The sequence below is a fragment of the Rhinichthys klamathensis genome, unplaced genomic scaffold (genome assembly GCF_029890125.1).
Source record: "Rhinichthys klamathensis goyatoka isolate OS25496 unplaced genomic scaffold, OSU_Roscu_1.1 h1tg000023l_1, whole genome shotgun sequence".
NCBI classification, from domain to species: domain Eukaryota; kingdom Metazoa; phylum Chordata; class Actinopteri; order Cypriniformes; family Leuciscidae; genus Rhinichthys; species Rhinichthys klamathensis.
Genome location: NW_026606574.1, coordinates 614569 through 637163, shown reverse-complemented (window position 1 = coordinate 637163; position 22595 = coordinate 614569). Strand labels below are relative to the sequence as shown.

Sequence of the window (22595 nt, the reverse complement as noted above, 5' to 3'; positions counted from 1 at the left end):
CTTTTATCCCCCTCACACCTCATCGTGCATTGTACAACACAATCCCCAGTCATAGGCGATTGGATAGTCTGGCTGTCTGTTTGGTAGTGCTTGTTTGTAAAGACCATATCCATCTCAAATGGCTGCATTCACCTTTATGGGTTCATCTACTTCTAAAACTCACTTGAACATGAGAGGAAATATTTTAACAGCCTCTGTGATTTTGATGTCTTTGTTTTTTTTGGGTAAGTCTATTTCCATTCTAGTCTATAGCCGCGTTTCCATTACCCTTCAAATTGCGCAAATTGAAATTGCGAATTGAAATTACGCTCAATGGAAACACGTCAATTTCGCAAAAACTCCCATTTATCGCAAAAAAGTTTTTACGCTCGCATGAGGTTTTTCAGGCAATTCGAAAAAGGAATATTTCGCAAAACTGCAATGGAAACAGTTTTTGCGCATTTACAGTCACCTGACTTAGAATACGCGGTGTGTTTGGGGTCCGTGGTATACGCAAATAATAATAGGCTAATAATTATCATCCTTATTATAACATTTATTAGGCTACATATTTAGAAGATGCTTTTATCCAAAAAAAAGGAACAAAGCAATTAGTCAAATGTCATTCATAATGGTTAGACAATAATAATACAGGGCTAAGATTATCACAAATAAACACAAGATTTTGACGCATATCCAAGTGTTTGTGCAGAGTGTGGAGCGCGCTGCAGGCAGGGAGACGCGGGCGCGAACACTTGCGTTTTCCTATCAACAGTGGAAACAACTTAAAATACTCTATAATTTCTGGTCATACAGAAAATAATAATACATTATTCGCGCAACTATGCTTTTATTTGTGTAAACTCACAATAACAAGAAAACGTTGTGCTTTTGTAAAATAAAAGAAAACAATCATGCGCGCTTTCATGATCTCCGTGAACTGTAGCGCGAGAACTGAAACAAAGTATAGCCTATGTAGGCTAAAGCTTGAAATTTCCACTTTAAAACGAACAAATTCGAATCGAAAGCTAATACCTTCTGATTATGTAATCCGTATGAAAGGTGCATTTCTCTCTAAAGGTGCATTCGCGCGGCGCGCCTCAGCGGAGATGGAGATATGTTTTTAGCCGACACTAATTTAGAAAACAATAGTTTATTAATACAATTAAAATGCCTCGTTATTCTTTCAGACACATTTATTGTCATTAGCCTATGACTCACCTAAAGACACCTTTCTGTAGGCTGTGGTTCCAGAGACATAGGCCTAAATATGGCTCTTCTCATTCAGCACTGCGGGAAAAATATAATTTTCAGGTTCTAATTTGGCCTTAGAAAACCATTAAAATCTACTTCTTCTTTTTTTTGTATTAAGTTGTGAATATTTTAAATGTTTAATAAAGGGGCAAAAAGTCATAAACAAACATCTTAAATTTAGTCTTTTTTTTTTTTTGCGCAGCATTTGTGTACAGTTCAAATTTAAAAAAAATTGGTGTTCAACTTTGCATTTTAAAAAAACAACCACCGTTCATTTTACGTTTTGCAATACGGGTTAAATAAGGAAAAACGAATGGACACAAGTACACTGACCGTTTGGACATAATACGAGAGAGTTCTTTATTAAATTCATAAAAGAAACAATAGGCTACAGGAATACTGGATTCTAAACCTCAAAGAAATGCCACAATCAGACCTCGGAGCAGAAATGAGGGAGAAACACCCAGAAACTCCTTATGCCGTTCGCAGTATACGGGTCTTTCCCTGCCATTAATGCTTGGATAACACACCACGTCTCCTTCTATTAATAATAATGTCTATTGTGGTGGTGGCTGTGATTTAGGGATATAGGCTATAAACCTACCCGTTGATGTTTAAATGACTTATCGCGAGAGGGGGAAAAAGGACGTTGTAGTCGCATAACATCAGTAAATGGAAACGCCGTCATTTCGCAATAGTTTTTTATCGACATTTAGAAAAAATCGCAAAAGTTTTGCGCAAATCTGTAATGGAAACGCGCTATATGATATTTAACATGCTTTTGTTCAAATCAAAGATGAATGGATTGAAACGCTTATTTCCATATAGCATTTTAAAAATCATACCAGTGTGATATTAGTTCTTGAGTAGGCTATGTATAATATGAGTGTATTGGATAGCATTTTGAAAATATTAATGTAATTGAATACCACATGTGCAAACTACAAACCGATTTGTGCCATTATAACTAAGGAACTCCCAGTAAAAAGTTGCTGCATAAACATCCAAGTTGACTGCACTTAAGTTAAAGTAATTTCAACTTAAATTAGCTACCTTAAACTGACTTAGAGTTGTATAACTTATACAAATGTTTAAATTGATTAACTTCTTTTTAGTGAAGTTATGTAAAAACATGTCTTGTTTTTTTTTTTAAACCGTGTAATACACCATTAAAAGTAGTCTTTTTGTTTGCAGGACAAACACTTGAGTGCTTTCGGTGTGATCTTGGATTCTGGGATCTGTGTTACACTACAAAGACAAACTGCAGTGAGAATGAGTTGTGTTATGTGGGAACTGGTAAAGCAGGTAAATGATGCCAATGTTCAGTTTTTGCAGTATCCTATTGACAAACCAGTCTCCCTTTGTTACTCTGCCTAACTTTGCCTTCTTTTTTTTCAGCTTCTGTCCTGGATATAAAGGTGATGGGTTGTCTTCCCATGGAGGCATGCAACATGACAACATATGTAGAGTTTCTTACCAACAAGACCTTGTACACCATGAAGACCACGTGTTGTGAGGAAGACTTCTGCAACTCTGCCCCCGCAGTTCAGTTGTCCATCGCTCCTCTCTTGCTCACCATCCTTCTCCTTGCCCAGATGATGGGTGTGTTTTGATGTGTTTTTTTTTTTTTTTCAACTTCACAATTATAATTGTAATAAGGGATCGAATGCTTTTTCATGTGTACACTTGTTCACGTAGGCTCCTATTACTGTTCATTTTACTGTGTTGAATCATCTAAAACAGCCTGCCTTCATGCCAGAGCACGTTTGGATAGTCTTTCCTAACCAGTTGTTTGTGTTCATCCAAAAAGAGGAAAGATTACAGAATATATTTATAAATGCATGTTTTCTTATCACAATTTTTGCGGTTTTACCTTTTAAATAAATGCAAAAGTCAAACATTCATGGTTTCCTGTCTTGTTGTACGCTCATGACCACGTCCAATAGAGGGCGCTATTTGACTAAAACGTTAGATTGTCTTACTGCGCATGCTCATATTAGAACTGATCTTCACATCATCCTCTTAAATACTTAACTGATCTTATTGTATAAAGATCTTAGAACGGATGCTTCCCATGTCAAACGTGATTGGACCGGTTGCAACCTTGCGTTTAAATAGTGGGCAAGTGTGTTTACTTCCCGCGTGCCAGGAAGAATCGAGCAGATAGAAGTATGTTTGTTGCGCGCAGCATCGCAGCCGATCACAAAGATCTGATCCACGATGTTTCATATGATTTTCACGGCCGGAGAATGGCGACATGTTCCAGCGACCAAAGCATTAAGGTAAATTATTTCTCACACAACCATGGCCTGCTGAAGTTGGTTTACATTGTATGCTCGTTAACCACATCTGTTACAATGTAAATAAGACTTGAATCTGACCAGAAAGTGGTCGTTTATTTACTCTTTTTTTTAATTTTTTTATTTTTTACTTTTCTCCTAGGTGTGGGATAAGGGGGATAGTGGAGAATGGAACTGCACAGCCAGCTGGAAAGTAGGTCTTTCTCAACCAAGGGTCCAGGGCCCACTAGGGGGCCAGAGGATGAAGTATTTAAATTAGTAAATGAAAATACATTAAAATGCAAACTGATTGGAATCATCCCTTACACTTCCCCTTTTAAAGAGGGCCGCCCTATTGTGCCTTTTTCAAATTCTTGGTTTGTTTTTGGGGTCTACTAGAATAGGTTTTCATGCTTGAATGTTAAAAAATGCAATCTTTTTTAACATATTTTACATTGTTGCTGCTCTCTTCCCAGCCTGTTTTTAACACTGTTTAGTTCCTGTCTCTGTGAAATTTCTCCAAAGCCACTTGAAGGCTAGCCACTAGCCAGACTTTCATACTGACGGCAGAAGGTCTGGACTCCATTGAAGCTTTCATTAGCCACGTATGACATGTAACGTTAAAGCAACCAGTCAGAGTTTAAGTTTCGTGTCATGTTTAGTAGTGTGAAAATGTAACGATGTCCCTACAACAACAGATTGGTGTGTAAATCTCTTGGGCGTATTATAAAGAGTCTATGTTGCAAACTTTTACATACTTCACATACTTTTGAAAATCCATCGTGTAGTTGATCCTGATAAGCGCTCATTGTCACAGTTGTAAACACGACACCGTTCTTCTTCCATGAGGGGGTTTGGCGTCACGACATCTTTGTTTCCAGGTGGACTGTTAAAGAACGTGACATGCGTTAAGGAAAACAAGCAGCTTTGGCAATAAGTACAACTGAAATGTATAAAATGGTGGTGTCCTAGAAATATGGTGGGGCCTTTGGGTCAAACAGGTTGAGAACCACTGCTATAAGATCATCCCAAATTGTTATTAAACCCTTTTCAGCATCATGAATATTTGTATACTTTTAGTATTGGTTGTTATTGGGGTGCATTGGGTTTTGGGCTGTAATTTGACAAACTGTTGTTTTGTAGACTCACAGTGGCTCAGTTTGGCGAGTGACCTGGGCCCATCCAGAGTTTGGACAGGTGTTGGCATCCTGCTCCTTTGACCGTACTGCCATAGTGTGGGAGGAGATTGTTGGAGAGTCCAATGACAAACAACGAGGGCAAAGCCACTGGGTAAATAAGATTCGAATGGGCATTTGCCTTAAATCAGTTGATTCTGACGGGTTTTTTTTTAATGAATATGTTGGAATAGAGGGTATGCATTGGCGTCACTTTCCTGTCGGAACACGCCCCCCTCAGCTGGACTGAGTGGCAAAAGAGCTGCTGCATGACTGGAGTTAATAGGGGAAACTGCGAAAACACAAGTAAAACAAAAAATAATCAGTTTAAACTAAAGGTTGGACTCGATATAGTGTTCCTTACAACTTACCAAAGATCCAGTGATCATGGATATTGACATGCAGCCAGGAATCATGTTTCCTGACATTTATGTGTGCCTGATTTCCACGCCGGGGAAATACATAAAGCAAATTTTCCTTTAAATACAAAATAGGTAGGTCTAAATCCATGTGATCACTTAAATCAATGTTATATATCGTCATATCGTCCATCCTTATAACTTGTATAGTTTTTTGTCAGTGTTTATTTAAAAACGTCCAATTATGCAGAATATACAATGGTAATTATTTAATTGACGAGTTGTCAATACAGTATATAACAATACAATATATAGGGTATGGTTTTACCCCTAAATTCAGCATATTGACACAGAATGATAACTGCAAATCCATATTTTGCTGCCTGGAGTCCAGTTGTTTCTATGTATTGTAGCGATCCATTTGCTTCTCTGTTCTGTAGCTTTCGGCAGTCTGTAAAAATATACCTCAGATTTCTTGTCAAATCTAGTTGTACAGTCAATCGCAAAGCTCTTTCCAGTTTTAGATGTGTTTTTCGCGCCATTCAGGCTGAAAACAAATGCTGCCATTCAGTCTTTTTGCCACTTAGTGGGCGTAACCGCAGTCCCTCCGGCCGATGTCACGCGCATACCCTCTATTGATTGGGGTTAACGCATAGTTGCAGTAGGAGGCTGTTACTTCTTCAATAAGAGTTGCAACAATTTGAATTGCATACTACCATACTCTTCTGTGTCTAGTGCAGTAAATGAATTGGAAGTAATATCTGCCATAGTGCCATTATTTATATACATTTCTTTTTTTTTTGTCATCTCCATCATTTTTTTGACTCCATTTGATTGGACTTTCAGGAGTTAAGACGCATACTAATGCACTACTGCGTGCTTATATTTGGCAGTATACTGCTAAATATAAGCACCGCTTTTTAAATGTGCGAGGCTTCCCGTGTCAGTTATTTTAGCTGTGCAAAAACAGTCTGTTGGGCAGTTTGATATTGCAATGTGGTAATTATCATATTATTTTAATTTGTCATAACCTTAAACAGGTTTGTAGTGCAAATAGGTTTACTGCATTTTGCTCTAGTTATTTTTAACTATTGTGGCTAATGAATGAGAAGTCTTGTACATTCACATGTAGTTGTTTAGTTCCATGTTGCATTAATAACATGGCACAGAATCAGTTATTCTATTCCGAACATAGCTTGTTTATAACTTTTGGACTCTGAAAATGTCAGCATCAATGTCTCCTCTGTTCTCACATCAGATCAAGAGAACCACACTTGTGGACAGTCGGACATCTGTGACCGATGTGAAGTTTGCCCCGAAGCACATGGGCTTGATGCTGACCACATGTTCTGCTGACGGGGTGGTGCGAATCTACGAGGCCCCTGACGTGATGAACCTGAGCCAGTGGTCCCTGCAACACGAGATCTCGTCCAAACTCTCCTGCTCCTGCATCTCGTGGAACCCTTCCAGGTGAGAGCGCACTGATGATAGATCAACATAACTACAACATAGTCACAGTCGTGCGTGTCACACAGTCAGGAGATTCACAGAGTTCTCATTAGTTTCTTATCACGTTTAAATGGTTTTAAAGCATTTGTATGAATAAGAGCGTGATCATATAATGTAACGCTAGCCAAAGGATCATGGGAAAAAATAGATGTTACGTATTTTTAACATGTTGAACTGAAAAAAATTATTGCGTCCGTTATCGCGTTAATTTTGTAAGCCCTATTATTATTACTTTGAGGTACAATAGAAATGTATTTCTGCCTCAATTTTAAGTTAAACTGAACTTTCATTTTGCCGAGTTGTTTTGAAGACCTTGTATTTGATATGACGATTGCTCAACTGAACTGCTTGTGAAGTGACAGAGCAGCTCTGCAGGTGAAGTTCATGTCCTCATATAGTGAGACGGATGACACTATAAACACTGCAAGCGTCCCACATGCTTGAGTACCGTGTAGAAGACGAACCAGCGGCATTCATGAACACAGACTTCATATTTCAATAGCAGTCTAATATTCTCAGACAGTAGTCCATATCACTATTAAATTAAGTGTACAGCCTACTTTTGACTTATCACCCCAAATTATGTGACATTCTGTGATAAATTCCATTTTTATGACCGGATTTTTCAATGTTTTCTGCATCATCAAAATCATAGGGCCCTACTTATAGATGTGCACATTTTGTAACTTAATGTATACTGAATCTAAAAGTCATTGAATTAGACTTTCACAAAAGGGTGAAACCTCTGTCTTCTCATTAGATCTTGACTGCAAATATCACAGATGTTCTACATGCTTGTCAACAGTAACATCAAACTTAGTAGATGTTTGACTACATTTCCAACAATATTATTTTGTTTTTTTAAGACCTCTCAGGCCACTGAGACTATATTGTCCTAGCAAACTGAATCAATAAATGCAAATGCTTGAATACTTAAAGGTTAAAGGAAAATTGTTGTCATTTACTCACCCTCAAGTTGTTCCAAACCTGTATGAATTTCTTTCTTCTGCTGAACACAAAAGAAGATATTTTGAAGAATGTCAGTAACCAAACAGTTGATGGGCCCCATTGACATCCATGGTGTTTTTTTTTTTTTTTTTGTGGCAAAGTGTTCATTTGGGGTAAACTAACCATTTAAGAAAAAAAATTTTCTTTTGTCTTTACAGTTCTCGAGCTCACGCCCCCATGATTGCAGTGGGGAGTGATGACAGCAATGCGACATACGGCGGCAAGGTTCAGATATACGAGTATAATGAAGTTACAAGGTTTGCCTTCAAATCATTTTGTATCATAGTTCACACTTATCCAGCAAAAACTCACATCCCCACAGGTTAAATATTTTAAGTTTTTATTTATCTTTTTTGATGGTTGTAGGAAATATGCCAAAGCGGAGACACTGATGACAGTTACAGATGCGGTACATGATATTGCATTTGCTCCAAATCTGGGCCGGTCTTTCCACGTGCTTGCTATTGCCACCAAAGACGTTCGCATCTTCAAACTGGTTCCACTTCGGTGAGAGAAATGAAGCCGAATGAGTATTACAGTAGAATGGGAAATATATTTTGTTTAATGATGACATGAATTTTTCTTTATTATTCTAAAACCGCCTTTCCACCATCTCCAATATTAACATAATATTGTTTTTTCACATTTCACCCCCAGTGGTCTTAAAGCAACTGTTACCCTCAGCTTTTTCACCATTGTAAAATCAATGATTTCAATGAATATATTGAATGTATCCACACTAAACAAATGGCTTCCCGATATGTCTGAAGGAGAAGCCGTAGGTTTTCTTGGGATTGTTCAGGGTTTGTTGTTGCTGTGATCACAGAAAACACGTCATCAGAGAAGAGATGCCGCTGCAAGAGGAGGGGAAGTTATTTTGATTAAAGATTACTGGGGTTACTCACAATTTTAAGAAGTGCACGGATAAATAATTTATAATGAATACTGTGATATTCCATAAAAATAAGATTTGTCCATTTTGATGTCACAGTGACTTAACCTTTCAGAAATGTTGATAATGTTTTAGTGGAAAAATACTGGTAATGCTGACCTCACATTCATAGTTTTGATTAGAATACATCATATTGGATGGTTGCATACGATCTAACACCAGAAGTTCATAATATGAATGCATCTGAGGCTTGAGTCGAATCAGAAATGTACGCATATGGTCAAAAAAACCCACGTAGCTCCTGGACTATTCATTGAAAATGATTGAATTTCGGTCGGTCGTTTGTTGGAGTTCGTGGAAAGGCGACTTTAAACATCAGGACTGCAATGCTAAAATAAATAAAAAGATGTGTAGTTTAAAAAAAGTTCTCTTTCAGAATTGAAAACAAAAAAAACTCCATTCAGAGTAGTTTTGTTTCAAAATATTTTAATTGTATGCCAATAGACCTTATTCAGAGCAGAGCCATGACAGGTATAAAAGCAAGGCTGTGAGGGATAGACTTGCCTATTTTCAATGGCATCTGCTGTAAAAACCACCTAGATCACTTATAATTTTCCACAGCTCATGTTCGTCAGCTGAACAGTCCAAAAACACATTGAATAACAGTACAACCCACTGAAGAGATGTCTATCCCTCACTGCCTCGCTTTCGTTCCTGTTAAAAATCAAAGCTGGCGCTGCTGTGAATAAGGTCTATAGATTTACCACAATTTGCATGCCTCTTTGACTAACAGAAAGGACAGCTCTTCATCAGCGCCCACTAAATTCGAGGTGCAGGTGCTGGCCCAGTTTGACAGTCATAACTCTCAGGTGTGGCGCGTCAGTTGGAACATCACCAGTACAATTCTGGCCTCCTCTGGTGATGATGGCTGTGTGAGACTCTGGAAAGGTGAGTGTTTGCAAGAATTTGTAATCGCAATGATCATATATGCAACTACTAGAATATTAACGTCAGCATTTAAAGGGCAGGGCTTGATTTTGTCCATCAGGAATTGATTGGATGGTTGTGGTTCGCAATTTCTGTGATCTCATGTGAGGCCCTGTTTACAACTGGTATTAAGATGCATTTTGGTCGATCGGATCACAAGTAGAAGAGTGAGACACATTCCCGTTTACACGTGGGGTGTTTTAATCCGTCTCTTTTGTCGGATTATGTTTTAGACCCCGTTTACACCTGTATTTAGCGTGGTCTACTTGTGATCCGATCAATCAAAACGAATCTTAATACCAGATGTAAACAGGGCCTAAGTGACATGTTGTCTCCCCCTCGTGCCAGTAAACGCGTCATCAGAGAAGAGATGTTGCTGCAAGAGGGAGAAGTTAATTTGTTTAAAGCTTTCTGGGGCACATTAATTAAAAAATAAATAAATAAAAGATGTGCACAGATAAATAATTTATAATTACTGCAATTAAGAATTTTCCGTTTTGATTTCATGGTTAATGTTTTAATTTGTTGTAATTTGCCTTTTTCTTTTTCACATTTCACCAGCAAACTACATGGCCAATTGGAAATGCACAGGTATTCTAAAGGGAGATGGCAGTCCAGTATATGGGTCATCTGGTCAGCCTGGGGCTCTGAGTGCCGTCCTGGGCTCTGCTTCTGCACAGAGTGCTTTAAACGGGGCCACTGGACGATAGATCCCTTTCTACAGGACCACCCTGAGGAAATCTGGGGCTGAGCACTTCTATGATTCGGGAGTTCACACTGAGACCAACTGATTGTGCTTGCTGGACATGTGACAAGACTGGCACTTAACATGGGTCCATTATTTTGAGCTGCCTTTAAGGAAGGATCTCTAAGTTTACGTTTCTTTCTATCTGTAGTATTATGGTTTACTCTGATCTGAATGAATTCTGTGAAAAAATCATGGCTTTCAGAATTATGTTGTATTGTCATCTTTGAATGGATGCGAATGCCTTGACCACAAAAGGGACTGTCTTTAGTACTCTACATTTTATTTCTATTCTATTTTGTCACATCGTCGACGTGATTAAGGAAAAAAATGCTGGCATTATAACACTGCCAAAATGTTGTCTTCACTCTTTTGTGTTATTGAATGAGAATAATAAAGGTCATAGATGCTGGTATATATGAAGCATGCATAAATCTTTGAGTTTATTTCATTAGAATCCTGCATGTCTACAAATATCTATGCAGATAGTTGTCATAATCTGTATTGGACAGTTGATTTAGTATTTTCTGTTTCATGGCCAAACGTTTCTGTAAAGAAAGATGCATGCATAAATATAAAAATAAAAAAGTGAGAATAAAAATACATTTAAAAATAAATATAGAAAAGAATAAATTAAGGAAAAAAAGGATTACATTCAATAAAAGAAAATATTTGTTTGGAGGTCATTTGTTCCTTTATTTTCTTAAAATCACATTTATGTATTTATATGTATTTAAATTAAAAGGGCAAGTTGTATTAAATACCTTTAAAAAAATATATAGATTACACAGAAATTAAAATAAATGATTAGGGCTTAAAATACTAAAACAATTTAGTGTCAAAGTCTAATAATATGGATCATGTAATTACTGACATTAAATTATTTATATTTTAAGTGATCAAAATAAATATTTTCTACAACTAGATATAATGTACTGCATTCAGGAATTTTATTTATGGCCTTATTTGACAGTATTTATTTCCAGTCTTAATTTTATCAGGCTATTTAAATATGCCGTTTGGTGATTACAATGACCGTGTTTAGTAAGCAACTGTCATAGGGTCCCACACAGCTGCTGTCTCAGCTGTTCTGTGGTTCTGCTCTAGAGATTCATTTCACCATCTCGTTCATGTTAGTATATAAGGAACGTCATTTTTAATTACGAAATATTTTTTCATTTAAAAAAATCTGGTTTTTAATTGTTTGATTGTAAGATCTATACAACCAATTGAAGTTCTCATGCATTCAGAAATGATCTGCTGTACTATCATTACTACGCGTAAAGTATACATTTAACAGCACTATTTAGAACACATTTATGTATTAAAAATGTTTGAAACAAACAGCTTCTTCATTCAAAACACCAACAAGTTGATTGACAGATGATTATGCCACTCGTTGAATTCAGTAAGACAGGATTCTCCAATGAAAATCGCCGTTATGTCGAAGCCCCGCCCATGCAAAGAGAAACTAGAGGCGGGCAGTGTTGCCAACTTAGCGCCTTTGTCGCTATTTTTAGCGACTTTTCAGACCCCTTTAGCGACATTTTTTCAAAAAAGCGACTAGCGACAATTTTAGCGACTTTTTGGACAAACCTCAGTAACCTCCAAATGTTGCCAGTACTGTCCTGCGAGCGCGAGGTCTTGCTTTCTCCCTGTCGTCACTCTCTCTAGCTGCGTCTCCTCTGTTCAGTGAAAGGCTGAGAGGAGCGCACGGCCGCTGACAGACGCGAATGAGCAGTGTTTTTCCACGGACTTATCACTTATCTGCTTTTGTTTTGTTTTATATTTAAAGAATTTAGTTTGACCATTTTAATTTTATTTATTTTCTTGTGCTTATTATTACTTGTAACACTATCACAGTTCATCCGGTTCCCTAACTCTCTCAATTCAGATAATGTTCCACATAGGCCTGTAAAAAATGTAATCATTCACTATATTATAGCTACTCGTTCAATTGTCTGACATTAAAAAAATAGGAAATGAGAACAGCTTTATTTGACATTCGGCTATATTATATTGAATAGAGCATTAATTTAGAGAGAAACGCACTAGGCTGACAGAACGCAAGTACAACGCGATGACGTCGTTAATATGCTAATTGACGTATGACGTCATCTAGCGACATTTAGCGACTTTTAGGGAAGGCCTTAGCTACTTTCCTTTGAAAATAGTTGGCAACACTGGAGGCGGGATTCTCTCTCTCGTAATGGCTTCACTACATCGTTATACTTCGACAAACTCTTCTCAGAAAGCGGGGAGGTCGCTATAAAGGCAACGTTTCTTCTTGTTATGCGGATTATTGGTGCTATATTTGTATAAAGTAGTCGAATTGACTTCCTTTATAAGGCACAAGTGCCGCTTTTCTCCTCATGGTAAGTTCTCATCGAAACAGATTCTTCTCAGCTGTTGCAAATCTTTTCCAGTGTTGTTGTCACGGTACAGGTTTCCGCCAACGACTGGTCGAAGAAAGTAAGCTTGAGCCCGAAAAAACGTCGTTTCTGTTTAAATTACATTTTAAGTGTCACTTTTTTGCCTTTGTTTAACTGTTTAAGTCACACGGTTGAAGTGTTTGTATCATGGCCTTTGCAGTTAGTCTCAACTGCACGGTGTTTATTTGATTTAAGTTAAACAGCCCTTTTATCCTTATTTATGTAGTTTTTACTTTTAGTCAGTCCACCCACAAATACTGTTGTTCCGCCTTTAATAACTTACAATAGCGTTTGATGTGCAGTTAAAGTTGTTGGTTATTGAACTGATAAAGGTAACGTTAGTCTGATGACTAACAAACGTCACATGAATGAAGCCAATTCTGGATGGAAAGAGACAGTCAATTTTACGATGTTGCTAAATTATTAATTTATTAATTTAGTTTAATCTGTGCTTTGGCATTTTCCAGTAACGACACATGGCTAACGTTAAATGCAACATAAGCTAGCTGCCATATCAACAGATGTCAGCTCTATCCGTGTAACAATATGAGTTACAAAACACCCTATTATGTGTGACACTGTGTAAGAGACATAACATCCTCCAGGCTTGTCTTTACTTGGCAGCCTACATGTCCAGTAAACAAACAGGCACAGTATGACAATAATGTCATTTAGCACTGGTTCCCTATGGGAACTCACGAGTTCACTCTGCATGTCTGAAATATGCACTTCATTTTTTGCAGTCACTCCTCATGTGCTGAAGCCCTGTGCCAATGAGTCACACAGACATGGAGAACTTCCAAAACATTGAGGATGAGCCGTTTCCCAGCTTCCTTTCTAACGCCTCGCTGGGCAGTAGTGGCCGCTCCACTCTCGGCAACCTGACACTGGGCTCCACACTCGGGATGCCCATGGCAGCCTCTACCGTGGCTAAAATTAGACCTCCAGTAGACAACAGGTGGGAAACTTCTGCATTTAATCTCACGAATATTGTGACTGTATCTGTCCTAACTTGGTGAGAATATTGACTTCCTTAGTTTCCTGTTTGGTTAACAGTGTTAAATAGGGGTCCATCTCATGTTGTCCAATAATTGTAAACTTGGATTTTTTTTTTTTGAGTGATTACCTGCATTCATTGGTATTCTAAAACCACCAGACTGGCCATCTTTGTGTAATGGCTTCCATCAAACAAACTAAAATCAAAATTGCGATATGGCTTTGTGCGCTTATCAAATCTTTAGAGGCTACGATTTAAAGTCGGCATGAAACGGAAGTTGCAATAGTTTTTTCTTCCCTATAGTGACTCATCAACTTGTATCCGAAACAGTGACTGAAAAAACAAACAAACAGGGCTTGAGTTTGTACTTCGGGAATTGTTTGGATGGTTGTTGTTTGCTATTGCTGTGACCTCATGTGAGTGACATGTTGTCCCGCCCTCGTGCCAGTAAACACGTCATCAGAGAAGGTTTTTTGATTAAATGTTACACATTAATTTTTTATTTATGATGTGCATGGATTAATTGTTTATGAGAAATACTCCAATGTTTTTATTAAAAAATAAAAAATATTAATAGTCAACTTTTGATTTCATGGTGACTAAGTATATAGGCCTTGTTTTTTGTTCTGTGTATTTCAAAGCAACATGCGGCACGGTAAATGTGCAAGACTCAAGTCTGATAAATGCCAAAGCGCAGTGCCCTTAACGCACACTAAATCCTCTAAAGGCCCGTTCACATCAAGAAAGATAACTATTAGGGTGTATTCACACCAGGAAAGTCCGATAGTTCACTTGCTTTGGTCCGGACCAAATAAAAATATATATATTTTTTTTTGGTACGGTTCGCTTTCACACTGCTCTTTTTGCAAGTGAACCAAAATTTGTAAACAAAACCATACGTGTGCTAAGGTCGTCCATTCATTGGACAAGGATTCTCAAGTAGGGAAATCAGGAAGTGCAAAAAAGGCTTAACGTAAATTAACCCAGCATCATCCTTGTATTGTAACTATCGTTACATTTATATGAACTGCAAATGCTTTTTTTTTTTTTTTGCGATTAGACTAAAGAGAACGCTCTGTATGTGAATGTCCTGATGCACACACTCATTCATTCATTTCATTCCAATGATGCACACACGACGCGCAGAAAGACGCGCAACAGATGTAATGTAGTAGGCTACAACAGATCACTTTCCTATAACGCAACTCCGACTACGGAAGCCTGTTAACTCAAAGGCGCAGTGCTTTCTTGCAATTGGGTCGGTTCATGTTCACACCGTAAATGAACCGTACCAGAGTTTGTTTGGAACCGTACCGAGACCACCTCTTCAGCTTGGTCTCGGTTCGGTTGTTTGGTCCGCACCCGAGTTCGATTGCTGTATTCACACCTGCCCAAAAGGTCCGCACCAAGGGGGGAAACGAACTAGAGTTCGATTCAATCAAACCAAACAAGGCAGGTGTGAATACACCCTTAGTGTCCACATCAACTCACTATTGTGCTGTTCTGTTTATTCTAATTGCATCCTGAAGTGTTGCTATTTTTAGGCAGGATGGATTCTTTCTGATTGGCAACATTTTTATCGTTCATCAACGATATCGTTTCTCTGTGCCGTTGTCGTTATAATTGTGGCGTGAACTTTGCTATTCATTTATATTTTGAATGATTTTTAGAGCTATATCTTTATCATTATGGTTATCATTATAGTTATCGTCCTTGGTGTGAACGGGCATTTATTAAAGGGGACCTATTATGCCCATTTTACAAGATGTAATATAAATCTTAGGTCCCCCCAGAATGTGTTTGTGAAGTTTCAGCTCAGAATAGCCCACAGATCATTTATTATACCATTTTGTAAATGCCTGTTTTTGAGTGGAAGGGGAAAACATGCTGTTTTCGTGCATGTACCTTTAAATGCAAATGAGCTGCTGCTCCCTTTTCAGAAGAGGGCGGATCCTTTACAGCTCGTGCATCGGATACTCTGCCAAAAACTAAGACATCTCTTTGTTTTTTATTATCATCTCTATCACTATCACGCTCAATTGACATTGCAGTTATTCATCATAATGACAGTTTATTATTTGCATGTGTTTTAAAGCCATATCTGTCTAAACTTCTATATGGTTCTTAGCGCACACATCCGAAGCACGTGCACAGAAAGCTGGATATCAGACGGCGCTTCGCATGGGTATTAAACTAAGTTCTCTGATGTATTATTTTGCTAAAACTGTCAAATACACACAAGGTTATGTAAAAAACACAGTTCACATAAACAGTCATTTATGTCTAAGAACGTAAACCGCAAGTAAATGAATTGCATGTGTATATTAGATCTGTGTATTAAAGTGAAAGCAACGTAATACACAGTACCCACACTGCTATATATGAATCAAACAACAAAAGAAAAACAGAAAACACTCACTGCTCTTGAGTAACTTTAGTAGCTTTAATAAGAATAGATTTTTCTTTTCTTGAATTCTGCTGTTAAATGCTCTGGTGAGGAGATAAACATGGCGGAGAGTGTACAGCTCACTCAGGACGGGGTTTATGCTTATAGGGCAGAGTCCGTCGGCAGTCGTGGATTTAAAAAAACTGGAGTGGGTGAATTTTTACCATTATAGGGTGGTTGTGTACACACATTGGCATTGCCGACACATTTATGTTCAAACGCCATGTAAAAGTGAATTTTGCATAATAGGTCCCCTTTAATACTGCTTTGGATTGTTTTTTTAATGGCAAGTGTATTACATCATCCATGTTCTGCCCCAAAATTGCACAATGTTGAGGAGAAACTTTACAGTGCAAGTGAGTATTTTGTAAAATACTTTTATCACTTAGTTATAGAAGCAAGCGCCACAATTAATTTGACATCTGTAACATAAGGACTACTGAAACGCTTTTATGCAGGAATATGTTTACATAGAAAATACATCCGGGTGATACATTCTGAAATATTCCATTTTATATAAAGTTTAAATGTTTTATATAATAATTTGTGATATTGACCTTGTTTGCCATGTAAATAGCCTCGGTGGTAACATGGCTTTAAAATTTAAATAAACGAACAAACAAACAGAAGGACTACTGAACAGTAAAAAAGTGCAAAGTATTTCAAATTTCAAAATAAGTGCAAATAAAGCTCTGTAAAATCGTGCATTTTTACAACACTGTTATGAGTGTGTCCCATTGGGTAACCAAAAGTTTTATGCCTACTTGCATGACATTTCCTGTATTTGGCCCAAGTGTGCAAGTGCAAAATGTGCAGTGCAAAGACTGCAAGTAAGTATTGGGACAGGCCCTTAATCTCTGTGTGCACTGTGAGTTTAACATGCATTTAGGAATGCAGTGTGCCAGTTTCGCTTTATCATTTCCAAAATACATTTGTGGTCAGACGATTACAGCATTTCTTATTCTATATGAATTGAGACATGTTTGTAAACCTGTTGTGACAGAAACCTAAAGGTCTTCATGCAGTTTTCCATCCATGGGTGGAGGGCTTAATTAACCTTGTTTGTATTTAATGGCAGTATAATCATTTGAGTTAATTTGTCCCTTTCAGAGTTACTGATGTCCAAGCATCATATTTAGAGGATGGACAATTTTCACTCATGCATTCCCAGGGGTCGGATGGAGGCAGGGAAAAATTTGTTCTCAGCCTCAAAGAAGATTTGTAAGTGTTCAGCAGTTGTTAGAATTGTGATAGACTGAAATTTCCTCTAGTCCAAAAAATCGGCCAATATTTGCCAGTTTTTAGATTATTGCTGTCTATTTCAGAATTGACAGCACTGCTAGTTTCCCTTTATGTCTACAAACAACCTTATCAACTTATTATTATTTTCTTTTTAGTTTTTAATGTTGGTTAAAATGCTTTCATTTTACTATTTGTATTATGTAGAACTGTATATCAATATTGTATCTGCCGTCAGCCAGTTATGAAACATTGAAGAAATTAGTTTCTCTCTCTCTTTTTTTTTTTTTTTATTTCTTTTTTTTTAGAGACAATGTAGATGACTTTATTCCTGTGAATCGGTTCTCTGACCTGTTGGTGAATGTTAATTTGGATGAAACCGAATCTGCTTCTGTTTCCAAAACCTCATCAGGAAGGGTGGCTCCACCTCTTGTGTCAGGTTCTGTTCCTCTTCGGAATACAGGTACGTAATCTGCTGTTTTCTTTTTAGTTTTAGTTAAAGACTTGTCTTAAATTTAATGGCAGGCCTAATGATGTCTAAATAATTGATGATGCATGATTGACACATTATTTGCAAAATAGTGGAGTTTGTGTAACTTGTTCAAGCTGAGAAAAGTGTTTTGAAATATATTTTTTCTTTCATTAGACCTCTCAACTGGTCTACTGTCATTCTCTCATTTTGGAGACAAACAAACAATGGCAGATCAGGTACCTTTTTTTTATATGAAATGATAATTATAATAAAAAAAGAACATATTATTGAACATTTTAGGCAAAATCTGAAAAATAATGTGTTTTTGTTGAGTGTTTTTGTTTTGTTGAGAGAAATTCAAAATGAAATATAAATATCAGCAACTGCATCAAATTGCATATGGCCTAAAAGGTGAAATTCTGATATCTTGTAATATAAATCAATTCAATCTTTATAACAGCAGTATACTACTTGCATAGAATTCATGTAACAGGGTTTTTCCTGGGTCCGAAATTATCTTCGGTGGTGGCGGGCGAACACAGTCATCCATGCACACAGTACAAAGTACCCTACCCATGTGAACTGCGAAACCAGTACTGACCCAAAAAAATCCAAAATAATGCGTTTTTGTTTTGTCAATACTTGTCTTACAGTACTGAAGAAACAGTTTGTAAGAGCAGAAACCGTTTGTAGTTAGGCTTGCTGCGATACTCTGTTTCACTGTGTTCAGCTGTACACCGATTGCATTACTTGGCCCCACTATCATTTTGTTTTTTTATAGAAATAAAAAAACATTTATTTTAGTTGGACAACGATGTTACAATTATAAACAAAGCGTCTGCTCTGCTTCATACAGAACGAGCTGCAGTGCAGCAAGAGTCAGATTTGACTTATTACATGACATTGTGAGAAATCACTGTCAGGACAGCAGAGGATTTGGTGCCCAACAGCTCCTGAGCGTCATTTACAAATATCTTGTAAATGTGTGGTCAGTACTGCCTCGTCCTATACACAGAGTACTTGGTATCGCGAATACAAAAGTGATCATAAAACAAAGTGCTTATAAATTTAAAGATTTTTAAATATAAAATAGTTCTATGTAAATCAGTCACTGAGTGACTGATTTGAAAAGTTAGTAATAAAATGAACAAATTAACACATTACATAGAAAAAGTGGCAGATTTACTATTATTGCATTTACACTCCAAGACTTAATGCACAGATCATTTGACAGTATCAGATTTTTTTCTGTTTGCTATGGTTATCACTGTCAATCAGATTTTATCGAGTGGTGTCGAACAGATTCTGACTACCTTAAATGCGTCTGGCTTTGTGATTGGCTACAAAGCTCAACGCTGCAAAAAATTGTTTTAAATAGAAACATTTGATGCTCTTCAGAGTGCTCACGTGTTTATGACGTGACTCACTCACGTGAGTGTTTATCTTAAAATATACAGATTAACAATATACAATCACCTAAAGGATTATTAGGAACACCTGTTCAATTTCTCATTAATGCAATTATCTAATCAACCAATCACATGGCAGTTGCTTCAATGCATTTAGGGGTGTGGTCCTGGTCAAGACAATCTCCTGAACTCCAAACTGAATGTCAGAATGGGAAAGAAAGGTGATTTAAGCAATGTTGAGCGTGGCATGGTTGTTGGTGCCAGACGGGCCGGTCTGAGTTTTGCACAATCTGCTCAGTTACTGGGATTTTCACGCACAACCATTTCTAGGGTTAACAAAGAATGGTGTGAAAAGGGAAAAACATCCAGTATGCGGCAGTCCTGTGGGCGAAAATGCCTTGTTGATGCTAGAGGTCAGAGGAGAATGGGCCGACTGATTCAAGCTGATAGAAGAGCAACTTTGACTGAAATAACCACTCGTTACAACCGAGGTATGCAGCAAAGCATTTGTGAAGCCACAACACGCACAACCTTGAGGCGGATGGGCTACAACAGCAGAAGACCCCACCGGGTACCACTCATCTCCACTACAAATAGGAAAAAGAGGCTACAATTTGCAAGAGCTCACCAAAATTGGACTGTTGAAGACTGGAAAAATGTTGCCTGGTCTGATGAGTCTCGATTTCTGTTGAGACATTCAGATGGTAGATACAGAATTTGGTGTAAACAGAATGAGAACATGGATCCATCATGCCTTGTTACCACTGTGCAGGCTGGTGGTGTAATGGTGTGGGGGATGTTTTCTTGGCACACTTTAGGCCCCTTAGTGCCAATTGGGCATCGTTTAAATGCCATGGCCTACCTGAGCATTGTTTCTGACCATGTCTATCCCTTTATGGCCACCATGTACCCATCCTCTGATGGCCACTTCCAGCAGGATAATGCACCATTTCACAAAGCTCGAATCATTTCAAATTGGTTTCTTGAACATGACAATGAGTTCACTGTACTAAAATGGCCCCCACAGTCACCAGGGGCCTCATTTATAAACGTTGCGTACGCACAAAAAAAGGCTTACGCCGCTCTCTACGCAATAATTGGTATTTATAAAAAGCAAACTTGACGGTAAAATGTGCGGTCCTTCACGCAAGCTCTGACCCAGGCGTACGCACAAAAACGGGTGAAATGAGAAATGGCGACACCGTCGGCAGATGGAAGAAACACGTGAAAGTGTAGAAAGTGTAAAAGAAATGGCAATACTGCCTCTCATAAATAACACGAAGACTTCACAAAGCAAGTCTTACAATTAACAGCCTACACGAACACCCGTTTGATCGATCTGCAGTGTAAAACAAACAAAATCAAACGAAGATTACAACAGAAATGCAAATTAACACATATTTGCAAAAAAGAAAAGTGAAATATATTCTGCAATAATATTGGCATGTTATGCAATTCATCCTCATAACACATATGTAGCCTGTCAGATGCAATCAAATGGATGGTAATAAAATGCCATGATGCCATCACAATACATAATGGAGAGCTAGACGCTTTTTTGCATCGACTTTGATGTCCGACCATTTCTTTCTGCCACGGTCCGAGGTTGTGAGGCTGCAGCATTAACGGCGTCTGCAACCTTTTGCCACTCAAGTGCCTTTTTGGCATTAGGCTACTAGTAATGCCCACACTGTGCCCTCCAAACAACATTTTACTCCTCTTATCCACCTCGCCAACGATAATAATACGTGAAGTTACGTTTCTTGGTTTCTCTCTCTGTATTTGCCATGATTTCGCAATCGATGAATATTAAATTGTGGGCGTTTCACGAACTATTTATGGGCAACTATGGGCGTTTCACGGACTATTTGTGGGCAACTATGGGCGTTTCACGGACTATTTATGGGCAACTATGGGCGTGACATGAAGCCGCAAAAGCTGCGCTACATTTAGAATTGATTGTGATTTATTAAGGGAAAACTGCGTAGGATGTGCGTGCACACGGTTTTATAACTCAGAATATTTCTGTGCGTACGCACGTCCTATGTTTCATCCGTACGCCACTTCTGACGCAAATCCTACGCAAAGTTTTATAAATGAGGCCCCAGATCTCAACCCAATAGAGCATCTTTGGGATGTGGTGGAACGGGAGCTTCGTGCCCTGGATGTGCATCCCACAAATCTCCATCAACTCCAAGTTGGGCCAACATTTCTAAAGAATGCTTTCAGCACCTTGTTGAATCAATGCCACGTAGAATTAAGGCAGTTCTGAAGGCAAAAGGGGGTCAAACACAGTATTAGTATGGTGTTCCTAATAATCCTTTAGGTGAGTGTGTGTATATATAAAGATTTCACACAACAGGTTTTTCAGCAAAGTTTTGATCATGTTGTAAATTTACATTAATTTGTGTCAAATATGATACAGTAGGGTTAAGCTTTCTTCTGTTCTTCTTAGACCACATTGCTCCCAGTGATGATGGAGGAAGAGGAGGGCTCTGCCAGTGAAGGGACAGGAAGTGAAAGGTGCTGTGGCAGCATCGCCAGCTTCCTGGCTAATGAGAAACTGATGTCTCTGGATAGCATGGACAGTGATATCACTGGTTGGTTAAGAATTCAAGTTATATGTTCGAAAGAGCTCTAAAGGACCAAGATAAACAAGGCAAAAATGTATTGTTTTTTGTCCTCTAGATGACGATATTGATGTGAACCAACTCCATGATGAGGAATTGGAGCTGTACTTCAACAAGTTGATGCCACCTCCAATGCAGAGAGGCCGTGTGGAAGGACAAGAAATCTCTGTTGTGAGTTCTCTCTTTTGCTGGTTGTTTACAAAAGCTTTTTTTTTTCTTTTTTTTTTTTCTTAATAACACTGTTCCTGTTGTAGAAATCTGTTGTGAGTTCTCTCTTTTGCTGGTTGTTTACAAAAGCTTTTTTTTTATTTTTTTTATTTTTTTTTATAAATAACACTGTTCCTATTGTAGGAGTTACCTTCCAGTTCATCTCACCCCACCTCTACCAAACCAGAAAGTAACAGACACAATTTCCATGATGACTATGACCAAGTATGGGCTAATCTTCATAAAATTAAATCAAAATTGACCTCATTTACTTTCATGATGCATGTTTCTGGTATTGTTGCCAATGTTTGATATCCTTATTAAAGGTGCTCTAAGCGATGTCATGTGTTTTTTAGGCCAAAACATTTTTTGTCACATACAGCAAACATCTCCTCACTATCCGCTGGCTGCCTGTCCCCTGAACACACTGTAAAGAAACGCGATCTCTGTAGACAGCCCATGCTTCACAAACAGCCCCAAAAACAAACTGCAGCGACCCGCTCCCCAAAACATAACAAACTGTTCCAGCCAATGACCGACAAGAAGGGTTTGGGGGTGTGGTTTGGGGGGTTAGTG

The 22595-nt window shown here is 38.1% G+C and overlaps 3 protein-coding genes across 3 annotated transcripts in view; all 3 read left to right on the top strand.

Moving 5' to 3' along the window:
* The first annotated feature begins 28 nt into the window (after window positions 1-28).
* On the top strand, window positions 29-3020 carry LOC130077572 (sperm acrosome membrane-associated protein 4-like). The gene is made up of 3 exons (XM_056242861.1): window positions 29-224; window positions 2428-2538; window positions 2632-3020. Exons 1-3 carry the CDS (start codon window positions 119-121, stop codon window positions 2844-2846), a joined length of 432 nt encoding a protein of 143 aa, XP_056098836.1. The 5' UTR covers window positions 29-118; the 3' UTR covers window positions 2847-3020.
* Window positions 3021-3342: 322 nt separating this feature from the next.
* On the top strand, window positions 3343-10444 carry LOC130077502 (nucleoporin SEH1-like). The gene is made up of 8 exons (XM_056242752.1): window positions 3343-3515; window positions 3676-3726; window positions 4656-4802; window positions 6305-6516; window positions 7722-7820; window positions 7930-8070; window positions 9249-9403; window positions 10004-10444. Exons 1-8 carry the CDS (start codon window positions 3405-3407, stop codon window positions 10150-10152), a joined length of 1065 nt encoding a protein of 354 aa, XP_056098727.1. The 5' UTR covers window positions 3343-3404; the 3' UTR covers window positions 10153-10444.
* Window positions 10445-12393: 1949 nt separating this feature from the next.
* cep192 (centrosomal protein 192) overlaps window positions 12394-22595 on the top strand; it is a 45379-nt gene continuing 35177 nt past the window's right edge. Inside the window, exons 1-8 of the mRNA XM_056242781.1 lie at window positions 12394-12562; window positions 13363-13577; window positions 17173-17283; window positions 17610-17764; window positions 17948-18009; window positions 21638-21782; window positions 21871-21983; window positions 22164-22244. Of these exons, the coding sequence (XP_056098756.1) occupies window positions 13393-13577; window positions 17173-17283; window positions 17610-17764; window positions 17948-18009; window positions 21638-21782; window positions 21871-21983; window positions 22164-22244 (852 nt within the window). The 5' untranslated portion in view covers window positions 12394-12562; window positions 13363-13392. The remainder of the gene's footprint in view (window positions 12563-13362; window positions 13578-17172; window positions 17284-17609; window positions 17765-17947; window positions 18010-21637; window positions 21783-21870; window positions 21984-22163; window positions 22245-22595) is intronic.

Bases quoted from the DNA above. Each gene is read 5' to 3' on its own strand.
- LOC130077572 (XM_056242861.1), top strand. From the start codon at position 119: ATGGCTGCATTCACCTTTATGGGTTCATCTACTTCTAAAACTCACTTG. The intron at 225-2,427 runs GTAAGTCTATTT...TTTTGTTTGCAG, and splicing joins GATGTCTTTGTTTTTTTTGG to GACAAACACTTGAGTGCTTT. The intron at 2,539-2,631 runs GTAAATGATGCC...CTTTTTTTTCAG, and splicing joins TGTGGGAACTGGTAAAGCAG to CTTCTGTCCTGGATATAAAG.
- LOC130077502 (XM_056242752.1), top strand. From the start codon at position 3,405: ATGTTTGTTGCGCGCAGCATCGCAGCCGATCACAAAGATCTGATCCAC. The intron at 7,821-7,929 runs GTTTGCCTTCAA...TGATGGTTGTAG, and splicing joins GAGTATAATGAAGTTACAAG to GAAATATGCCAAAGCGGAGA. The intron at 9,404-10,003 runs GTGAGTGTTTGC...ACATTTCACCAG, and splicing joins CTGTGTGAGACTCTGGAAAG to CAAACTACATGGCCAATTGG.